Source organism: Haliaeetus leucocephalus, unplaced genomic scaffold, assembly GCF_000737465.1.
Source record: "Haliaeetus leucocephalus isolate CR32 unplaced genomic scaffold, Haliaeetus_leucocephalus-4.0 Scaffold555, whole genome shotgun sequence".
Classification (NCBI taxonomy): Eukaryota; Metazoa; Chordata; class Aves; order Accipitriformes; family Accipitridae; genus Haliaeetus; species Haliaeetus leucocephalus.
In genome coordinates this window covers 17,058,145-17,081,463 of record NW_010972991.1, presented here as the reverse complement: position 1 = coordinate 17,081,463, position 23,319 = coordinate 17,058,145, and the positions used below count along the sequence as shown (strand labels likewise).

The window sequence follows — 23,319 nt, the reverse complement described above, 5'->3', positions numbered from 1 at the left end:
GATTTAGAGGGACAGAGTAAGTTCACATACAAATTTTTATTTTGGATGAGTTTAACCATGATTCTGACTGGGTTTGGTTTCTAAACAGCCATCAAGAAAGGCAATTCAAGGCACCTAAATTCCAGAACAAGCTTTCAATTTTCAGTATCAGGAGGCAAGGACCTATCATATAGCTGATTCCAGACACTTGCTGAGTCAAAGCTTCAAAATAAGGACAACCAAAAAAACCCAGATGTCATGGTTTAACCCCAGCCAGCAACTAAGCACCACACAGCTGCTCACTCACTTCCCCCCACCCCCCCACCCAGTGGGATGGGGAAGAAAATCAGGAAAAGAAGTAAAACTCATGGGTTGAAATAAGAACGGTTTAACAGAACAGAAAAGAAGAAACTAATAATGATAATGATAACACTAATAAAATGACAACAGTAATAATAAAAGGACTGGAATATACAAATGATGCACAGTGCAATTGCTCACCACCCGCCGATCAGTGCCCAGTTAGTCCCCAGCGGCAATCCCCCTGCCCCCACTCCTCCCAGTTTATATACTGGACATGACGTCACATGGTATGGAATGCCCCTTTGGCCAGTTTGGGTCAGCTGCCCTGGCTGTGTCCCCTCCCAACTTCTCGTGCCCCTCCAGCTTTCTCACTGGCTGGGCGTGAGAAGCTGAAAAATCCTTGACTTAGTCTAAACACTACTTAGCAACAACTGAAAACATCAGTGTTATCAACATTCTTCTCATACTGAACTCAAAACATAGCACCGTACCAGCTACTAGGAAGACAGTTAACTCTATCCCAGCTGAAACCAGGACTCCAGAACACCACAAACCCCGCCCCCCCCACACACACTTCACGAAGAGCAGCTATCAACAACAGTACAAAGTTGTAGGCTTTTAAGTTACACACTCTACACAGGAGCATGCTTAGGAAAACTGTGTTATGATTGTGCTACCTTCTTATACTCCGTTTACATCAGAAAGAATGAGCATTTCTTCTAATACCTAAAAGCCTAAGCACCAGAACACCTAAAGGTCCTAGTCATAACAAGGACCAAATTGTGCCAAATGTTATACAGAATATAAAAAATTGCCTAGTTGTACAGTTAGGGTACAACTTGCAGCAGCCACCTGAATCAAAGACCTAATGTAGACTTATTTATCTGCAAGATAAATACACAGATAAAGCAGTAAAGTCAGCTGTACAAGGTAACAGTCACTGCTTCTTTAGGAGTTACTGACAATTAAAGATTGCATAGCCACTACGCAGCAAATTATGAATCACTACAGCATGGATCCAGAAAGAACTGAAAGAGAAGCCACTTTCAGCATGATACAGGCCAGGAGAGGGGCAATTTTCCTTTCAACAGAGCAAAAGACAATTTTTTTATACAAACTAGAAGGAAAAGGTATATTTCTGAAAAAAGAAAAAATTTCTTTAAAGTGACTCTGATTGTTCTTTCTCAAAGTTGCTATGGCTAGTGCTCACTTTCCATTTAAAGGCTTTTCAAACTGACAGTCACCATCCTCTGCACACATATTTTCTCCTCTGACAGTATTAAGACCTGGCTAATTCCCTTTTTTTTTTAACTTTTCCTTTTTTTTTTTTAAAAAAAAAAACAAGAATGTACTATTAACACCTTATTCTATGACCTCAAAGTAAAAGGTAGTTCAGTGATGTTTATCAGCTTTTATAGTATATTTATTCTTTAGATCTTTCTACTCATCACTACCTGAAGTAGCAAAGATCTTAGGTTTTGCATGTTCTCAAGCATGTGCAGGTTTCTTAGACAAAAATCACCTACTACCCACAGCAGATGACTATCAAGCACTTACCAGAATATTACTCATGCCCTTAGTTCTATACTGGTTGACCGGTAGTTGTAAATTAATTGCCATTGTATTTGTGTTGTACTCCTTTTTAAGATCCACTAGTGCTCTTAACTCATGACCCATCACATAGTACTTCCAGACGCCTCACACAGGGAGAACAGCTCTTGAGAGTGATCCCTCAAGCAATAAAAAGCAATACAACCATTCTCTGCAACGGAGAGATTTCACCTGTCCTTGGTCCCACAGTAAACTGTAACTGAATTTTCACTGTTCCACTTATGAAGTTAGTATTCACTTTTGCAGAACCATCAATTTAAATGCCTGGCCTCTAAGGGTAATTATCTGTTCTGTTGTCTAATGAAATCTGTCCCAGTTCTCTAGAAAAAAACCTCAGTTTGTAGGCGTTCAGTAAAGTTATCTGAAATTTAGTATCATAACTCTTTAATGACTTCACATGCTTTGGACATTTCTTTTGGACCTGTCTTTTCCAAGATCCCTTCTTTTGGCAAGACTGAGATATCAAATCACAGAGAAACAGAGCAGACTTCCCCCAGCTTTGCAGGTCTGGGCCACTTTTCCTGCAATTCATTTTTCCAATGCTGCAGGAGCTATGGTCAAACGAGGCACAGGATCTGAGAACAAAAAAAAGATTACCCCTGCCCTCAATATTCCCCTTCCGCTACTTAAGGAGGACTGTATATGAAGAACTGTGAAGGATCTCAGGCAGGTACCAGCTGGGAAGGGGCAGTATGTTCTGTAATTGTTAAGGAACATCATATCTGGAGTCTGGAATTGAAGCCTTTACTCCTAAATCAAACTTCTTTTACAGTTTAACAGATGGCTGTATAACTTACAGACATAACATTAGTCACCACTGCCCTCCAGATGATGCACAGAAAATAAGCTTGTCCTAATATCCATTGCTAACAGTTACAGTGGAAGGTGAATGCAATTTCAATCTAAAGATATGAATGTCCTTTTAAAACAACTTTTGTGAGGGGAAAGAGAGAGGCAGAGGGATGTTAAAAGTCTATCAGGTTCATGTTTTTCATTTTTCAGAAAGTTAAATTACATCCAAATGAAGTTACTGAAAAAATGTCAAGGTTGCAAAGACAAGCACTCAAATTAGGAAAAATCAGATTAAGTTTGCCCATGCATCCTTATTTCAGCTTCCTTGTGTGCTTATAGTAAAACAATCTTCAGTTACACAGTTGGGTTTTGTTTGTTTGTTTGGGGTCGGTTTTTTGGTTTGGGTTTTTTTGTTCCCCCCACCCTGCCCCCAGCAACAAGACCCCTGCCTCAATCAGTGCACAGGATGGACGACACACTAAAGATGAAGGGCTGTACAATGAGCAAGCTGTTTATGCCTTGTTTGCTGCAACATTTAGAAGGCACATAATAAGGCAGCAACAGCTTGGCAAGGAGAGGGGGGAAACACTGTCTTGTGTTTAATGCCACTGAACATCACTTTGGAGAACCGGAACCTATTTCTGCCACATCTAACAGCACAAAGAACTTCGTAAAACAAGTTTTTACAGACAATCGTGATACATTTTACTCATTTCTGGATACCTAAAAGGTGCCTGACTCTCAGAAATAATTAACATTCACAGAACAACTAAAAGTACTATTAATCCATCTCTAGAATAAAGTGTTTTGAAATAACACCTGCTCAAAAATTGAGATCAGGCTCTAGGCTTCTCAAACAGAACCTTCAAAATTAGTTAACAGCTTTTAATACAGAAAAACTTCAAGCTATATACCTTCAAGAGATGAGAAAGCTGCAGCATTACCCCCATTTTATAAATAGGGATATGAGGAACAATTAAGGTCTATAAATGACTAAAATTCAATGACAGCACCATACAAAAATCCCACAAGGAAGTTCATTCATTATTCAGTGCAGGGTTTGTATGGTGTGCAGTAAGTAAGGAATGGGGCCACACACTGAATGATGAGGATAAAAAGAAATATTGAATAGCTACCCATTCGGTGAGCACCGTCCATCTTGTGCACTGAATGAGGTAGTCCTGTGGAAAAAATAGTATGACGGTGTAATTAAAGACCATTTCACAACGCATACCCATGTATAGCACATGGGTAAACTTAATTCTGGCATTTCCTAATTTTTGAGTGCTTGGCTTAGCAACCTTGTTCTGTTAGCATACTTTTTACATAACAGTATTTAATAGACATTTTTAATTGGTGTCAGTAACTGGCATTAACAGAAGGTCATTCTTTCACACATGTCAACTGCAAGTAGCATTTCTTATTGGATGCATTAACATATACTATAACACTTGAAAAATATTAAATAACATTTCTCTTAAAAGTTTACTGTGATATAACAGGGATACTAGTGATATAAAGGTGGAAAAATACTTGGTTTTATATAAAATTCACACGTGGATGTGAAGTTTGTCTTTTACCATCAATAAAAACAGCTTAGTATTCTTAACTATCAAATTCTTATAAATCCTTATGAGAGTAATAAAAATGATGTCTCAGCACCTTTGAAAGGCTTAGGACACATTTTTGGTGCTAAATTTTAAGATACCCATATATGAAGAATGCAGCCTTTATTTCAAATGTTCTTGAAAATACATTAAAAGTTTATTTTCAAAGTATTTTCATTATATTGTTGAGCTCACCCTCTTCCTCTTTTGTTTCTTTGTTGCTGGTTGGAAAGCAAACAGACACACAAGCATGCAGAATATTGCGGTTTCCATCACATCTATGGCCAAGGAACGTCTGCAGCACTTGTGGATTCTGATCCAAGACAACTGCTTGTTCAAGATTCATCAGGTATTGCCTGCAAGCCTCATAGTCACATCGGAGAATGTGCTGCATTAAAGTTTGTTTCTGTACTCAAAAGAATAGAATATTTTAATAATTCAAAATATAAATGGCAGACATACAAGTTCCTAAGTACTTCTAGTTTTCCAGTTTTGAAATTAATAGAAAAGTCTAAATCTAGGACATTGGCTCGAAGTCAGTCCAGGAACTGTTGAGAATGTGCATCATCTCAATTATAGCACTGTTAAAAAGAGAAGACAGCATGCATTCAGGCACAGACAAGTTAAAGGAAAGGAGAAGCTTAAGCAGCAGAAGTATCAGGCCCACAAAAGTATGCCTTTGGCTTCATAGCTGGGTTCTTAAGATAGATTACTTCGATTTCATGGCCACATGTAACATGGGAGGGGTCTACATTAACTAGCTCTTACATATTTGTTTTGAACAAAGCAATATACATGCTGAGAAGTGAACGAATAGAAGCTGTTGAAGGTCTGGGAGGCTCACCCCATATATAACAAGCTTTTCCACAGTGATGGAATACTCCACTGTGAAATCAATCTGACTAACAGGTACACAATACCTCCTGGTGGCAGCATAGCACACAGCAGATCTAACTAAACTGCACCAAATCACTGATGGGTTTATACAAGTATGATATATAAATTCGCAGTGGAACTATTCATACAGCACCACAGATGAGTAGAACTCTACAGGAGATTCAAGTGGGGGGGGGGGGGGAATCTTCACTTGACTCTCATAATTTCCTAATGTATGGTCCAAATAAGATTTTTTAAAAATTAAAAGTAAAAAAGCATTGCATTCACAAGAAAAGTTGTTGGATCACTCAGAAAAACTGTGCATCCATAAAACAAATAAAATTGTATACTGGTAGTATACATAAGAAGGTAACAATTTTAAAAGTAATGCCTAAAAAAACATTATTAGTTAGAAGCCTGATACAGAAGACATGCACCCCCAAAACGGATCTTTCACTTTACTGCATAAATTCATTTGTGCCTTCATGTTTCCAAGAGAATCTTCTGTTGAAATTAGTGTCTTTGAAATAGTTAAAATACAAATCGGTATCTAAACACAAAGATGCTTTAAGCATAACTTTATAAAAGCAAGAGAGAAAAAAAAAGCACATAATTCTGTAGTAAAGAAAATATTTTACCTCAACAGCCATAATGATAATAGCAGCTTTCTTTTTGATGGTCGAGTTAGCAGGAAGATTTGTCAAGGAATGAACACCCATTCCAAGACTACTAATAGGTGGAAGATCAAGCCAGTCAGGGTCTCGTATCCCACCCATGCAATCTTTTGCCATTGGATAGATTGTACCATTTCCATCTCTAAGAATAATAGGAGATTCCTACATTTGGGAAAAAAGTTTTATCATTAAGTCTCCACAATTTATAAATATTATCCTTCCCAAGAGATCCAGTTCTGCTTGACTGCCAACAATGAAAACAGTTTACCTAAAAGTCTCATTTAAGCCATTGTCTCCTATCATTACAAGTGGCACAGCATGAGATATCAGATGCCCTTTCTCAAATGCCTGAAGTGTGCTTAACATAGTAAATACTACTAAAATTATCTTATGATATATATTCATTACAAAACATTACCAATGAAACATATAGTACCTATACTTTTAGCTTACTTAAATGCTCCAAAGAAAGTTGAATATATTGAAATGAAACATTCAAATTCAGTTCTTTTGCCAAAAATGTTTCCTACAACTATCCAAAGCAAAGTATACCATGTTTATGGAAGTCACCAAAATGGTTTTGGTACTTTTTCTCAGCCCTTCTCATGTATGCCTGCACAGTGTAACCAAGCTCTATATTCAGATAAAATACGATACTTAACATTGGAAAGTAGAAGAGTTGCACAAAACCTTGATATATCATTTTTAGTATCAAATACAGTTGGGTTTTTTGTTAACATTTCCATTTATTCTCAAGAGTGGATTTTCACCTGACCCAATTCCAAAACACAGCTAGATAACAAGTTTACACTAACACAGGAACTACTCTGTCAAGTTCCCCCCCCTCTTTTTTTACTTGTTATTCTAGGTAGAATTTGAGTAAGATTATTCAAAGTGCTTAAGTGAGATTGCAATTCCCCTTGAGCCTTCAAAATATTAATGGTAGCAGCAAGTCTTTCATAACCCCTTTGAAGAACTATTTCTTTGCCAATCTTTGGAAAAGCCTTACAAAAGGCTATACCATCCTATTCAAAGATGATGGAAGTGAAGTGCAATGAGGTTAAATGATTGAGATAGAAAGCCACAAACCTGTCCAGCTGTAAAAATAGCAACACTTCTCTCATTCTGACCCAGGAATGCAATGCTGCTAGTAGGGAAATTATTTTCCTGTTCAGCTTTTCCTGTGGCAAGGTCAAATATGCAGTATCGAACCCAGTTCCCAGTTTTCAGAACAGCATGCACTCCTTCAAAGATAGACAAAGAAAAAAGTTAATGTCTTTTACTGATGGCATCCAGTAAAAGAACTCCCAACTAAAACACTTTTAAGGAATTACTAATATCAATAGAAACAACTGTTTGTTAGTTTGACTGTAGTTGTTTTCCACTAGGAAGAGAGACAGGTAATAAAGGATCCAACAGAGTATCTTACAGGGTAAGTCCTACTTACCTTTTGAATCTACATTTACTGCTAGGATCTCTGTTTTTTCAGGAATACACAGTTTTTTAGGTGTCCTTTGAAAACAGTCAGGAACTTTTGGAGTTCCACCAGTTTTTACAACCTGAAAACATATGTAAAATTTTAAGATGCAATTAAGCACACAGTGCTGACATTTCAAAATACCAATTGTTTTCTCAATGTTTCACAGAGACATACCTGCAGTTCATCTATTCTGAGCAGCCTACAGTCTTGGAGAAGAGAAGAAGGATCAGGATCTGAATTAGAACTGCTCTGACAGTTTGCATTACTGGAGGTGCCTGGAAATTTCACAGCAACATAAGCACCATCCACTTTTAGCACCTATAAGCAGAACACATTACAGTTTTACCAAATGCTTTGAACAGAAACTGTTTAGGTTGATTTGTTTCAAAATAAACCAGACCTTTATCAGGAAAAGAAAAAAGTTTACGATAGTCAGTGATAAAATTCTACAGCTCTTGGTCATTAGTCTTGTTGTTTTGCTAAAATTACTGAAATCTTAAAAACTTGGATTTCTTAAGGACTTCATAGGCATGCTGAATGAGATCAAAGGAACCAACACCAACTGACTAGAGAAGCTCCTACTGATGCTTCCCTGGTATCTTTTCAGCTTCTGCCTACTGGAAACAGCAGGACAACTTCATGCTTAATAGCCTGGGTAGACCCTTCTCTAATTAATTTGTCCAATCACTTTTGGAAGTAAACACTCTTCTTGCAGCAATGAGTTCCAAACATTAGCTAACAATTCAACAAAAAACATCTACATTGAGCCTCTTACTTCTTTAAGTGCCCAATAGCTCTTGTACTACAAGAAACACTTTTTTTTTTTTTTTTTAAGAATTTTTAAAGCCTCTGTTGCAGAGTCTTAGCACTCATTCCTCAAGATGACTGTGCACAGTGGAAAAAAGGAAGTGTTGGTTTATGGGTCTATTACCTGTTCCTTACACTCGATGATAAATTTCTCCACTCAGTCCCTTAGGACTGAAGGATACAGACAAGTCTATCCAGACATACTTCATGAATCTGTGTCTTTCTCTGCCCCCCAATGAAATGGAAATTACTCAACCCCACACTGACACAGTCATTTCTGTGACTGTAAGCCTCTCTTTAGAGAGTTGCTGCCGAGCATATTTAATCAGAACTGTCAAAATAGGTTTCCTTGATATAGAAACATCTTATGCTATCACCAAACTGCAAGGCCCTTTGCATTTCCAATTGAGACCATAATTTTCTCAGAAGGAAAACAAAGCTAAGAGGGAAGGGGGCAGGGGGAAGGACAGACAATGTTTTAATTTTGAGTAGAAATAAGATCTTGGTATGCTCTGTCTTGATCAAAAGTAGATACAAGCAACTGTCAATCTTGATTAGGCCCTAATTTCACAGTAGTTTCTACACATAAAGTGCTTACAAAGCAGTATTAAAGATCTAGATGTAATCAACTTTATCTAAAACATCCCTGACAATAAAAATCAACTCTCAAATTTTCAAGATATTATAGGTTATAAGAATCCAGGCATTTCCATGTTTCTCCCAGTTTCTCTAGCTAGGTTCAGCCTATCAAGCATGCTAGAGAAAAGGATATATTGACAAATATGAAAGTATTAGCAGATTTTTTTTTTGTTACAAAGAGTATTGTGGATAGAGTCAGAGCACTTGTTCCCCATATGCTGAAACTTCACTGTAGTAGCAGAGTTCCTAATTCTAGTAGTAGAGCATCACTGATGGCCATAAGAATACTACCCAAAAATTTCAAAATTCAGACCTAGTCAAAAGATTCAGGAACATTAACTCTGATCTAGACAATACAAAGACAGATTTCTATTGAGACTTGCAATACAACACTCCAGACAAAAATCATGATTTGGTCAAAAAAAAAATTAATCAAGGTACTTTTAGATGTTTTTAAGGTAATCAGACTAACTCATAAGCCTGAAATCACATGCCAATGGTTCAACCACAGCTTTTAGTCTGACATGTAGGATTTTTATTATTATTTTTTTTAAGTAACTAAATGTTGCTACAAAAGCTTTGTAAATTTGGGCTGCTTCCAAACCCAGAAGATTCTAAAGGGTCAATGTCTAGCAGGGCATATGAAATCTTGTTTATGACATTGGATGTTTATGACATTTCGAATTTATATCGGGGGGCAGGGCGGAGTGGAGGGAAGAAACACGCCTTAAGAAAAGGCACAGTCCCCAAATAATTAACATATCCTATCTTCATAATTATAAGTTTTCTTCTACATGCATTCTGGCTGCTCTTAGTGTTATCACCTACATCACTTTTCACTTACACCGCTTTTCATATGTTGAAAGAAATGCTGACAGTTTTTAAAGTGCTGGAACTCTACAGTGACTCTTTCAGAGTCCACATGCCAAATGTTTTTTTTCTTTCCCATTTTGTGGTTCAAGAAGAAAGTCATATATCTTTAAAAACTGGAAAATACGTTAATTAATATTTGGTTGAGAAGAAATTCACCTCTTGCAACTAGGAGCTTGAGTGAAACACAAAAAGCTCCAAAGCAGAAATGTGGTATAACGGGCTGGCACAAAACAAGATAAAAACCCAACATCAACACTCCCCTTTAATTGAAATTATGTAAGTCTGAATTCATTGAAAAATGCACTAAACAAAAATAAAATGCAAGAGCTTAAAGGATTTAGATGCTTTAGCCTACAGAAGTACTTACACTGTTCATACTGCTAAGGCAAAAATTTCATCAACTGGAAACAAGCGTTTTACAGAACTACATAGACAATGTTTGCCTTATTAGGACTAAACTAAAAGAAATTAACCAAAGGAATGAAAAAAAGCAAGCAACAAAATGGAAGTTTAAAGATTTTTTTCCAAAAGCAAAATACCTTTTTAGAGCCTTTTCAACCACAGGACAATGAGATCTGATCTTTCTTTTTAATGGAAGAAAAAAAATGAATTGATAAACTGAAAGGTGAACATATTTGTTACCTCCTTTATCCTTACTGTCAACCCACTGCCACACTCCTTTAAACCACAATGCCAAAGCACACTGATTGACAGAAAACATTCAAGAAAGTCCCTTCCTCAAAAGGAAATGGAGGCAGGTCCTGAGCCCCACTTCTCCTCCTCTGTTCCCTCTTACAGTTCTTTATTTAAAATCAAATTAACGATAGGCAGAGTAGCCTCTAAAAAGAACAAAGTTAACTACTAGCACTTGAGCCTTTCAGAAGCAAACCTGTTTGGATCCACTGGTAACCTGTAGAATCTTTCCCTCTCCAGAATCACCATATTCCCTCTCAAGACACAGCAGCAGACCACCAGGGAAAAATTTTTTTTTTTTTATTTCTCATCAAATCTCCTTGTTACAGTGGAAGAAATTTTAACATCACAGAAAAGGCTTCTACCTCTACTCTCAAAGTAGAGTGAGCATTTCCAAAGAAATACTGACACAACTTTTAAAATATTCAACTTTGAAGGATTAAAAACAGATTCCTGATAGGGATTAAGTAACTCTTCTGGGACTATATCCAGCCTGAGTTCTTTCAACTTATCCTTCTCATGGGAAGGCTTCAATCTCAGACAGAAATCAAACAAAAAAAAAAGTTCAAGTGACTGACTGAAATAACACAATACAAAGTACAAGTTAAAGAACAAACTACTCAAGTCCTAGGGATTTTGTGAAACATAAATTTGGATTGATAAGCTTTCTGGGCACAGGAACTGCAAAACTGGTAATACGCAGAAGTCTCACCTGATTGAGGATAACTTTGATGAACAGAAGCAGTTTGGGGAGGCCTTGGACACTGCCAATGGAAAGCCTCGGACCAAAAAGAACTGCAGCTGACAAAGAAATAAGCAGCTCCAGCCCAGGTTCCCTACCCTTTTGTCCTAACAGTGGTTCCAAATACCATTTAAGCCATTCCAGAAGAGGGGATCCAAAAGCTGATGTGGGTAAGTAGAATATCCCAAAGTGCATGAGATGGACAAAACCAGCCTCTATTCCTCTGATACCAGTGAGCAGTAACCGTGGTGGTGCATTCCCTCCCCTCTCTGGGCTGATCTACAAACTTGGGAAGTCTCGCTAGGCCTTAGCATAAGTGTAATGAGTTGGGCAGTTAAGCATCCCTTGACCGTATCAGGAACTCTTGCATGGCTAAGACAGGGAGTCGTGCTGACTGCTTCAAGGACTCCTGCTTCCCAGCCAAGGCGAGGGACGGGAGTAGAGATAATTTGTTCTCTCCTGACAACCTTGAGACATATCTGAGTCCTCTCCAAACCACCCTGGAGCATCCCGTATCTGAATCTTAACTCATTCTCTGACAGCCCTAGAGCCTTCCTTATCTGAAACATAACTCCTGCCTAATGGTACCAGCAAACCTGGAATTCCAGTAATTTGCTAACGACTAAAGCCAATCATCTCCCAAAGCTATAAGCAGCGGTACTAAGTGAGACCCTTTGAGCTCTCCTGGACCGCAGCAGGCTGCAACCAGTATCTCCCTCTGAGTGAGACGCCTCTCAGAGCTCACAAACTGAAAAGTTTGTGAAGATCGGAGGTCTGTTGCCAAAAGCCGACAAGACTTGGGCTGCTACTCTCTGGTCCTTGAGGCTCAACCTTTCGCCTGCTGAGAAACATGCTGAAGCATTTGACATGAACATTTTCACTGAACCCAAGGGGGATTTTTAACAGGTATCTCGCTTTTACTCGCTTATGTGTGTGTGTATATATATATCTATCTTAGTGTCTTTATGCATGTGTGTGTGCGCTAACCTAAATATTCTATAGCAAGGATATTACAAATATTGTTTTTCAAATCTGTACTTAAACTACTGTCTTGAACTTTATTCAACTGTGAATGAATCTCAGGCTGCTATTATACTCACAATCTCTTTAGATATAAACTATTGACGAAGTTGGAAACTAGGAGTTGATCCAGCCACACCTAGACTCCAACAGGAGTTTAGAAAGCAAGGGGGTCTCCTCTGAACCTTGTGACTCAACCAGAGGGTCTCCCCTACCTTTTTGCATTCCCAATCTCTGTACAAATCACGAGAAATCAATTCTAACTTGATTTTTCTTTGTATGTTTCTCTTTTACCCTACTGCATCTTCAGTCTCTGCATACATAATTTTAGTTTGATTCCGACTTAAATCTTCCTTCGTGCATTTCATCCATGTATTAAGTAACAGAGTGAACCTTGCCATCAAGTTCTGTGAAGTTGTGCTTATACATAAAATCCTACTAAATAATTTTTTTACCAATACCATTTGAGGTGATTAAGTGGTCTAAACTACTCCATTTTGCGACAGTAACAAAGGCTTATTTCAGCCCATTTCTTTTCTAAACTACACTGAAGACTCCATCAGATTTCTCACCAATGCAGACAACAGAAGAGACAAGTGCCAGGCTGTTTCATTCCATGAGTCTTCCATTAGGTGGATAATCTTATAATCATTACCTCCTCCATCTAATGACAGACTTGGAAGAATAAAGGCTTAGTTTTATTCCAAACCTACGAAGGATTTAAATTGAAATGAGATTGGAAGATAATATATTCCAAGGAGAAAGATGACTAAATCCAAGAGTTTATCTAGCAGACTTCTGCTTTCTTCATTTCTTTCAAGACTGCCCCGATGTAAGAATTTTTGCACTCTCGCCACACTCTCTGGTCATTTGTTGCTTTGGCACCACACGCAATCCACTTTTATGAAGCAGTGTGTAAAATGCTGGTTGTGCAATCTACTGGTATCAGAACAATCACGTGCAGTCACCTTAGATCTTAGCACTCAACTTAGGGGAGGGCTGTTACTATACCAAGATCAGGAAGAGCCCAGAGAGAAACAAGCATATTAGAACTTGACACCATCTACCTGTCCACCCTTCTACAAACAGAGCACTACAGTGGTCTTGGAAGGATTTTAACCAAGCACTTTTTGGAGACATCATGAAGTTGTTGTGTACATCCAAAAGTACAGAAACACAAATTTTCCACTAACAAAATTACTTCAGGAACACAGGCTGAGCATCAGTAAATCTGACCCCTTTCCTATCTCTAAAGTCTACCTCCTAAAGCCTAAGTGAACAATTCTTTTTTGCATAAAACAAAGACTTATGTAAATCTTTTTACAAGGTGGCAAACATTTTGACAGACACTCATGGCTAACACACTTTATTCTAAAGAATATAAATGTTCAAAATTTCAGATGCTCTTGCAGGTAAAAGGGCGGAAATAATTTTTTTGTTCCTTTTACTACTTCACACCTGAATCATTACATAAGACAAGATTTTTGGCCTCACAAATCAATTAGTTTAGTGCAATTGACTTCATGTTGTGCTCAAAAAAATCCACCAAATACCAGTGCATATTTCTCAAAGATGTCCCAATATTCACATGCTCCATGACCACGTATTTTACGTGATGACAGCACTCAGAAGCTAAGTGTTGCTCTGTTGACACCATGCTTTGTAACATCAAGTAACTAAAACTCCAAACAGTGCTTCAAAGCCTTTCCAATTTTCTGAAACACCAAAGGTAACAAATTCCCAGGTTACATAGGAATAGTATATTCTCATGCAGGATGAACATGCCACTGAGCCCATCCATACCAATACATCAAAGATGTGACTTTCTGGAACATCATTCAGTAAACAAAAGACCATGGAAGACCAGATGAAGGTCATCTTAAGACTCCAAACCTGTATGATTATGTTTTTGCAGACTGGACTGAACCTTTGTACACATTCAAATATTATTTATGCGCAGAACAGTCAGATTGTTCAGAATTCGAATCCTCTTTGTGCTTAATTCACCTCGCAATAAGCTAAATTACAAACATTACTGTTCAACAATGAACAACATTAGCTATTCTTGAGCCTGTACAACATTGCAAAGAGTAACCCTTCTGCAGATTGAGGTGCCTCCAGTCTTTTTCATACAATTGCACAACTGATCCAAATTACAAACAGAACATGTAACAAGGAATAAACTGTATTTGTCTTTAACCTGGGCACCACTAGGCAAAAATTTTTTTATGGTTTTGTCTGCTGGATCCTATCTAAACTCTGAAGTGTTACAAAACTGTAAAAGGAAAAAAGTAAACGACCATATACATCACTTGAAAGGGACAGCTTGCTTTCTGAAGAAAAAAAAAAGGCATCTTTGCCATAAATGACTGGTATAGAATAGAATAGCAGCAATAACTCTATTCAGAAGACAGCCCACTTACTGGTTTTAGCACTTCATGAAAATATCAACATATAAAAATTCAAGCTCTTCTATATTTATCATAGTAGTTCTTCTTGACACAGCATACAGACATCTTTACAACTGTATACAGAAATATTAAAACAGTCTCTGTCCTGAAAATTTTAGGATCTAAAACAGTAAGGACAGACAAGGACAACAAGGGCTTTCCCAATGCTGGTATGAGAGGCAAACAATGGTTTCAGCAACTTCAACTAGATCTCAAAACCTCATTTACAGAAACTGAAATGTTTCAATGAATTAAGTTGCTCCATACCCACTTTTGCAAAAATAATCTAAACTTGATAATGAAAATTCATTGTGAGCCTCATCCTTTCAAAGATACTGCTCAAGGCAAATCTTCCACACCTGCACAAGTAAACCTATTAGGGATGCAAGCAAAATAACTCTGACTAAATCCAACTGCCTTCTGTTGGACAGTTATTTCCTCTTCTGGTAACAGGTTTTTTTTAATCTTCTATGAGTCAAGTAGAAAGAATCCAATTTTTTCATTTTGTTGACGTGGTAGGTTGACCCTGGCTGGGTGCCAGATGCCCACCAAAGCCGCTCTGTAACTCCCCCTCCTCAACTGGACAGGGGAGAGAAAAACATAACAGAAGGCTCACAGATCGAGATAAGGACAGTTTAATAAAGCAAAAGCAAAGGTCACATGCAAAAGCTAAGGAAAAAAAAAAAAAAGATTTTATTCTCTACTTTCCATCAGCAGGCGATGTCCGGCCACTTCCTGGGAAGCAGGGCTTCAGTATTTGTAGCGGTTGCTCCAGAAGACAAACGTAATGCCCTCCCTTCCATCTCCCTTTACTTAGCTTTTATAGCTGAGCTGACGTCATACTGTATGGAATATCCATTTGGTCAGTTTGGGTCAGCTGTCCTGGCTATGTCCCCTCCCAAGATCTTGCCCAGCCCCAGCCTGCCGGTGAGGGGGGGCAGGGGGGGAATGTTGGAGAGACAGCCTTGATGCCGTGCAAGCACTGCTCACCAGTAGCCAAAACACTGGTGCATTATGAACACCTTTCTAGCAAACAATACAGAGCACAGCACTATGAGGGCTGCTATGGGGAGAATTAACTCCATCTCAGCCAGACCCAATACAGTGGAAAACCTTTACTGGCTTTCCTGTTGCTCTTATTTTTGAAAAGCATAGCAGAGAACTGTCTAGATGACAGTTCTAATCCCTCCTAATGTTGCACAACAATGTCAAAGGAGAAACGTAGTATTTTCCTCTATAGCACTCTTAGTCAGAGCAAAGGTTTGCTAGAGAGAAAATGAAAAAGTTATAAGGACCAAACAATCAGATTTTCTGGATTAATAAATAAAATAACTTCATAGTCATATTAATGAAGCACATAATTTCTAATCAAAACATTTCTGTTCTTTGGTTGCCAGAACATGAGACTTGCCCAAATGTTCAGCTGATGTGTATGTAGAAGTCAGTAACAACACCTGTAACTCTTCACAATCTCACTGGACATGTGGGAGCTATTGTTCAAGTCACCAAAAATAATCTTTTGGATAAAAACACATCTGCTTTACTTAATATTGTGGTCCAACTTAAAGTACCAGAATGTTATTTTTTAAGATTCATCACGTTTTATTCACAACGCATTCAGTCTATTACTATCATTGTGTTATGGACAAATAAAAATGCAACAAAAGTCACGCTAGTCAGAAACATTCTCAAGCATCCCCAAAACTATGATTCTTTTAAACAGTTAGCTTATCTAAAAGGAAAAACATTTTTTTTTCTTCCTCTCCAAAGATGGTGCGAAAGTGTATTTTAGACAAACCTTGCCAACGGGAACATTTTTAACGTCTTCCACAAACACAACTTCCCTCAGAGACCACTGCTCTTCATTCACTTTCTCCTCCTCTTTTGGGGCAGGAGTAGATCGTCGTCGCTCTGAGACAAAAAAGTTATTACCAAAAAAACCCTTAAAATATTTAATCAAAGCATCCAAATGCAACAGTCAGTAAACACCAAACCTTTCCCCCCAAAAAGATTATCAACAGTCAAATCTAGACATTAACAAGAGGTTAACAAGAATATGACTTTAAAAGTGAGAGCCACCAAACAGTATACCACACCACTTTCATGTTTTTCCATGAAATTAGCACTAATAAAGCCTATCTGATAAACAAAGCAATTTTTAAGGACATTTAAGAAAAATAATTAGAATACAAGAAATTGTTTTGGCAGGGCTCAGATATTCATGCTGTAAGTAAAAAGGCTGACATTCTAAGACCCTTCACTCAGCCTGCTACAGTGCTTCATATCACCCTTACAAAAAGTCTGCTTGTCCACTATGTCTGAATTTTTGGTAAACATCTAGAAGTGTAGCAAACGAGGCAGAAAATAGCTATTTGGGCTAATAGCAATTGCAGTACAGTTAGATTTGCTGCAAAGACATTATCTGAACAGTAACTGTAGTACACTCAGGATCAAATTTAAATACATAACATGGCTAAATTAACACTGACAAGAAGAACCTTTAATCTCTTGAATTGAGTATACGGTATAATTAATATTATCAACATATTTAAAGGAAGAAGCAGAGAACTTCTAAACTAACTGTGAAGTTAACTTCAAACACTCAAGCAAAGTTATAGTCAGTGAAAAATTACAGTTGAAAACTGCAAAAAGAAGAAATCAGTAGCAAAAAACTCTACTAGTAAAATTAATTAGTACTGCAGATCTGAGCATACAAGATTCTCAGTCACTGAATGAGGCCATTTGATTCTCTAGGTGAATGCTTCTTAAAACTGCAGTATGTGAACAACAAGAAGAAAGAGGAGCAGAGAGAAGATTTCTTCAAATGATGGCCTTGTAATCAACCCTTTATAAACGTATAGGTTTAACGGAGGAAAAGATCAGTTACATGAATTCTAATGCAGCCTTTTAGGTTTTTAAGTACAACTTGTACTTAAAAGTACAAATTTTAAGTAAAACTTCTCTCACTGCTTTTGTATGTTAGTAAAGAATGTCTAGTTTTAGACATTTTATGTAATAGATGACGAACTACTGCTTTTTGCACGGAAGTTCACCTGCAAGGCAAGCTGTGCAAGAACAGCTTAATCTTAAAAGGAATTTTCCAAAACAAGTTCCAGCTTCTGGGCTGTAAAGAAACTCACTATCACATCGCAATAAAACATAAACAACTTTATCTCCAGACTTCCTCTTGATCACCTCCTGAAAGATACTTTTGATTCTGAGAACTAAGTGTTATGCTTGCTTAGATACACCTTACATCAAATAGTCACTGCTTATACTAATACATTTAAATTTAGATAGTGAATTGTCAGTGTTAAAGCCTATTACAAAAGCCTTTACATATATTGCAGTTCAGACTGAAAGACTGAAAAGCATTCTGAAATTAGTACAGAATCTTTGTAGAACTGCCTTTATGAAAACTTTTTATCTACACAAATATTTTATGTTACTATGAGCTACACATTACTTACTATATGGCATTGATGCACTGCTTGCTATTGAAGATGCATCACTACAAGTGGAAGCTGGGGATGGCGGAGGACCCATCTCGGTTTTCACTGGTTCCTGTTTGCTTTCAGGTCTAGAATAAAAGGTGTTACTTAGAATGAAGAAAGAAAAAGGTGCAACCTTTTCCGTGACAATGGACAAAGTGTCAGTGGATCCCAGCCACGTTCCTTTAATACTTTAATGAAATAACTCCATACTTGCAAACCACCATTCTAACTGACAAGGCTATATATCTGATGTTGGGAATGGTGCTATGCTGCTTAATCAGAGATTAGCATTATAACATTACCTGAGCACAGATACAATGTTACAGAAAATAAACATCCTTCCGTGTGCTTCATTTGAAGACAGGAAGAATTATTAGCATTATACAGTAACCCGAAACTCCAGAACTGCTAAACTTTTTCAAGCTTTTCTTGAAACAGTTTAAATCTATTTTAAGAAACATTTAACTGGCAATTGTGGACCCAATGACTTTTTAACACTATGGAAGGGCTGAAACAGGGGTCTCAATGCCATGAAGAAGGGCCTGAAAACAGTTAGTTCCGTAACAAAACCACTTTCAGTTATCCAAGTATAAAATCTTGGAAACTTTATGGAACACTGCAGGAAAGTCTTCATTTAATACTCCTTCTGCATTTCACATCTCCGTAGTGGTTTCACACAACTGAGATGCCTTTCCTGTGGTGAGAATTTCTGCACATTTAGCAGAGTTTACAAGAAAGCTAGAATCTTATAAAAAAGGCAAAAAGTTCAAACTGATAAAAATGTGACCTTCCTTCTTTTCAATTTTTAATCAATCACCAAGAGAATATCAAATAAATGTTCTGTGTGTATGCATGTGTGTTCTCAACACTTACTTTGCCTCAGTAGTTTTGCTAGCTTTCTCCATGTTTTTCAAGCTCTCAGGTGACCGAAGCTGAAATCGACAGCTGTCATTCATGTTCCAAACAGATTCCATTAACACACCCACTTTAGGAATTCCAGCACTGATTGAAAAAGCAACTGCTCCAGCATGATAGAGGGGGTTATTTCTTAAACACACCTACAGACAGAAATATTTATTTCTATGAGAACAATGGATTATACTGAGGGAAATCATATATGCATGCATTTTCTTGGTGACATATGTAGTAGTCAAAAAATAAGAAAACTTACAGAACTAGATGAAGAGGAAAGTCAGCATGACTTACTATGCACTTTGCTAGGAAAAAAGAGGCTGTTGTGCAATTCACACCTGAAACCAACAGCTTTAGCAGTGCAACTGTTTAATATGTAATATTTAGATGCTCAACCACAGAAGGAACAATTCATCCAATAATAAAGACTCATCCCAGAGTTGATTAGAATGGATTGGGAACCGAAAGAAATGTGCTCCCTGGGAAAGAGCTGTTTTGTCTCGTACTAGTTCCAATACTAATCACAAAAAGAATCCTACAGCTCTGTATCAGCTATTAACCTTTTTGGTAAAGGCTTCAAACCAAAGGCCTCTCTCACTGCATAAATAAATCAATTTCAGACTCTTATACTGCAGGCACTTAAATGACAAATCATTTACAAAGCTATGTGTTCTATTGAGAATCATACTTATGCAATTACTTTCTCTCAAAATACAGAATCAGTAGGTAAGTTATAACAGAATATTTTGTATGAGTACAGCTTGTTCCTCCATGTTTGCAGCAGTAATTATAGTAGTAAAACAACAACAATACTAACAGGACACATCAATTTACAGTCATATAATTAAAACATGCTATTTTAATTCCATATTATTGATAGAACTTTCGTGCATAACAAGAACAGAACCTAATTTGTTTTATTCTGGTTTTTTGAAGGGCAGGCTGTAAGCTCATCATATAGCACTGTAAAAATGCCACTTGTGACAGTTGCACTTGCCTGTGTTCCAACAGTTATATTTGGCATAGAGGAGATACCAGCACTAGACTTCGGCTTTTTATTTTTTGCTCTGGCCTTTTCTAGCATTTTCTTCCTTTGGCTGAAAGGAACTACACCCCTGTGGAAAAACGCATATTATTTTTTAAAAGGCTATGAAAGAAATATTTTGTTTATAACTTTGAAAAGTTTATTCCTTCTGCTTAATGTAGTCATCAAACATACAAGTCTGTGTGCCACCTTCTCCAAAATTTCAAAGCACTGTAGAAATGACATCTTTTTCTATATTCACCTCCACTTTCCAAATTCATCTCAACTGGCCGATTTATTGGTGGGAGGAGGAAGAGGGAGAGCACGTAAGATATGTCACTGCAAAATGGCTTTCCTTCTAGTCCAAAATGCTGCAAGACCTCTGTCACAGACGGTACAGTCCAGCCACAGCTTTAAAGTCGTGGGTTGTCCCCTCTGAACTTGAGGATATCTTTCCCATGACTAGTGATAATTTCCAAAATTTGCAGTTGCTGGGGAAGAGGATAAGCTTTTTTGTTTTTACATTCTAAAAGCCTCACTTTCTCTCTGCGGACACAGCTGAAGGAGTCTAGGACCCTTAAGACAGACTTAAGCTGCAAGAGGGGAAAAAAGGACAATTCTTTCATAATTGGATCCACTCAGTTTAGCTGAAAATAACGCCTACATACACAGCTAAGCATGCTTATTATTTTGATACTTCATGTTTTAGTCAGTGGGTTATAGAGTTAGATGCTTTTATTTGAAAACCTTCACATTAAGGAAAACATAAAAAGCATCAGTCCTGTGCAACACTGGAAATTGAAATCCTGTCTAGTGTACTACAGACCATTGTAACTAAAGATACCAATAGTAACAGAAGCTTCTGTCTACATCAATCTGATTAACATAAAATCACCACTGCTGACATTTAACCCCTCCCAAAAAGGACATGTCGGTTACTAAATAAATTGCTTTCAGAGATTACATATAAATGCTAATAAGTCTTTTCATACATTGCACCGATTATTCCAAAAGCAGTAAAGATGGCAGGTTCTAATAGCCACATATCTCCAGTGTTATGGCTTATTAGTTTCTATGCTAAGAGTAATTACTCTAACTGAGGTATGTCAGCTGTGACATATCAAAAGGGCCAAGAATCAGAGCGTTGCAATTTTGAGATTTGGGACTAGAAGTTAAAATAAAATACGTCTGTGTTTAAGATGCAATTCTACTTAAATATCTTCCAGAGAGTTATCAGAATTTAATGAGAAAGCTGTTTCAGGAATCAGTTTTCAATGCTCTGATTTCTAACTCATCATCAAGTATTTAACTCATGCGTGCCTAAAAGCTACTTCAGCTTCGGGCATGATATGTAACGCAACAACTCCTGACACACTGACAAGAAATAATGCATGCTGACAATGCATTAGTAATCTTCAATGAATTCGCTCAAATTAGAAATTAATTTCAGAGCTCTTCTGGGAGTGTTATTTTTGAGGGTTTGGGGCCTTTTTTAGTTTAGGGGGTTTGGGGTTTTGTTTTGGTTTTTTTTTTAAAAACATAGGCTTCTTAATTATCAAATTGTTAGTTAAAATATTTTAACTAACATTTCGTATTTTACAATGTTTAAAAGTGTTATAATTTAACAACAAGCTCCAGAGGGAGCATCTGATGTTACTTCTCCTTTCTTTAAGATTTGGACCACAAACTAACAGATCAAATTTTCTAACAGTGACAAAAGACTGTGGAGCTCATATGTGGTAAGTTTGTTCCACACTTATAACCTGAAAAAGGCCTAAAAGACATAAAGAAGTTTATTCTCTGATACTGTGTAGTACTGATATATCTGAATGCTAAAGCACTTATACACATCTCCTAAAAGAGTAACTTTATTCTCTTAAAGATGTTATAATTGGATTCAAAAGCTTTAGGCATTAAAGAATAGAATAAATATAATTTAAAAAGGGAACCTAAGCTCAAGTGCAGAGTTACAGAGCTCAACACCTGTGGTCCAGTAGTTTCGCAATGCTTCTCAGAACCAAAGACATGAAGACATCCAGTGGATCTACACTGTTGTATATAAACACAGTATTTACTTACCACCAATACAAGTTGTTCTCTAGTTGAGCACATGTGTAAAGAGCACAACAATGTAAAGAAACAATCCGTTCTCCCTGAAGCTCTGAGTATGTCTGTGCAGTGTGTTCTAATTTAGAAGCTACGGAGCTTAATGTTTCATCTACCCACGTAGCAACCTAAGGGAGAAGGGAAGAAAGGAACAGAGAAGGGCGGGGGAAAAAAAAGAAAAAGAAAAGTTGCACCTTTAATGTAATATTTACTGGTTTTAAAAGGGGAAAAAAAACCAAAACCAAAAACAATCAAAAAAATTATTCCCTTTGGGATTTTATCCTCTACCACCTTTTCTTTCCCCAGAAAAGAGCTTTTCAGGATCCCTCCTCCCCCCCATTTCCAGTCTCAAACAAAAACAAAAAAGTAAAAAAAAAAAAAAATAGAGAGGTGTCATAAAAAATAATTCCAACAATTGCATATACTTTACCAAATCAGTTTCAAGTTCACCCTTAACTGGGCAGAAAAGCATATTTAGATAACTTACTTTACCGCACTGAAAGCTTCAATGTCCTTAGTTTTTCTAGCAAATATATACTGAACATTAGTAAGCTTCCCTATTCTTAAACTAGTGTCAGCTTCTACTGTAATAGCAAAAAGTCAAGTATTTCAGATACTCAGGTAAAACAGGTATTTTTTCACTGTTTCAGCTGTAAATCTGTCAGGTTTGGGGTTTTGTTTTGTTTGGGGTTTTTTTTGTTGTTGTTGTTTTTTACCTTTTTGCATTTTTACAGAACACCAGTTGGGTTTCTGTTTTGTTTTTACATCTATATAGAGAAAAAAAGTGGAATAAACAAATGAATTAACTACTTTCTACTACTGATGAAGCTGAAGAATCAACTTCTCTATAATATACTGCAAGTAACTGAAAAAAACCCAGCTTCGTCAAATTCAGCAACCAGCATACATCTCATACCTTGTTATTTTCAGTGGCAACAGTTGCTCTAATACTATTTGCAGAAAGAAGCACTATCTTTTCATTGGTTAATCCCAAGAACATGGCTCGTGGATGATGCAGTGAAGGATTCTTTGGAAACAAAAAAATATTTTAGATATTCAAAACATATAAATCATTCTGAAAGTAAGCATTTAAAGATGTACAGTACCTGTGCATTTCTGTAAGGCTCTGATTCACTCCACTTCCATTGGTAGAGTTCTCCTTTACTGCTAACAGCCACAAGCTCAGAATACAGAGCTCCAATAGAAATAAACTTTGTTCCATCCTACAAATACAGAA

The 23,319-nt window shown here is 37.2% G+C and overlaps 1 protein-coding gene across 2 annotated transcripts in view; it reads right to left on the bottom strand.

The window, feature by feature from the left end:
* The window catches only part of UBR5 (ubiquitin protein ligase E3 component n-recognin 5), a 75,024-nt gene that overhangs the window by 30,488 nt on the left and 21,217 nt on the right, over positions 1-23,319 (bottom strand). For both annotated transcript variants that reach the window (XM_010577025.1, XM_010577026.1), the window contains exons 9-21: positions 23,189-23,305; positions 22,999-23,109; positions 22,056-22,210; positions 19,950-20,067; positions 18,914-19,098; positions 18,017-18,126; positions 16,345-16,457; positions 7,497-7,640; positions 7,290-7,401; positions 6,932-7,086; positions 5,807-6,004; positions 4,488-4,698; positions 3,822-3,866 (exon numbers count right to left, since the gene is read on the bottom strand). In XM_010577025.1, coding sequence (XP_010575327.1) covers positions 3,822-3,866; positions 4,488-4,698; positions 5,807-6,004; positions 6,932-7,086; positions 7,290-7,401; positions 7,497-7,640; positions 16,345-16,457; positions 18,017-18,126; positions 18,914-19,098; positions 19,950-20,067; positions 22,056-22,210; positions 22,999-23,109; positions 23,189-23,305 — 1,774 coding nt within the window. The remainder of the gene's footprint in view (positions 1-3,821; positions 3,867-4,487; positions 4,699-5,806; positions 6,005-6,931; positions 7,087-7,289; positions 7,402-7,496; positions 7,641-16,344; positions 16,458-18,016; positions 18,127-18,913; positions 19,099-19,949; positions 20,068-22,055; positions 22,211-22,998; positions 23,110-23,188; positions 23,306-23,319) is intronic.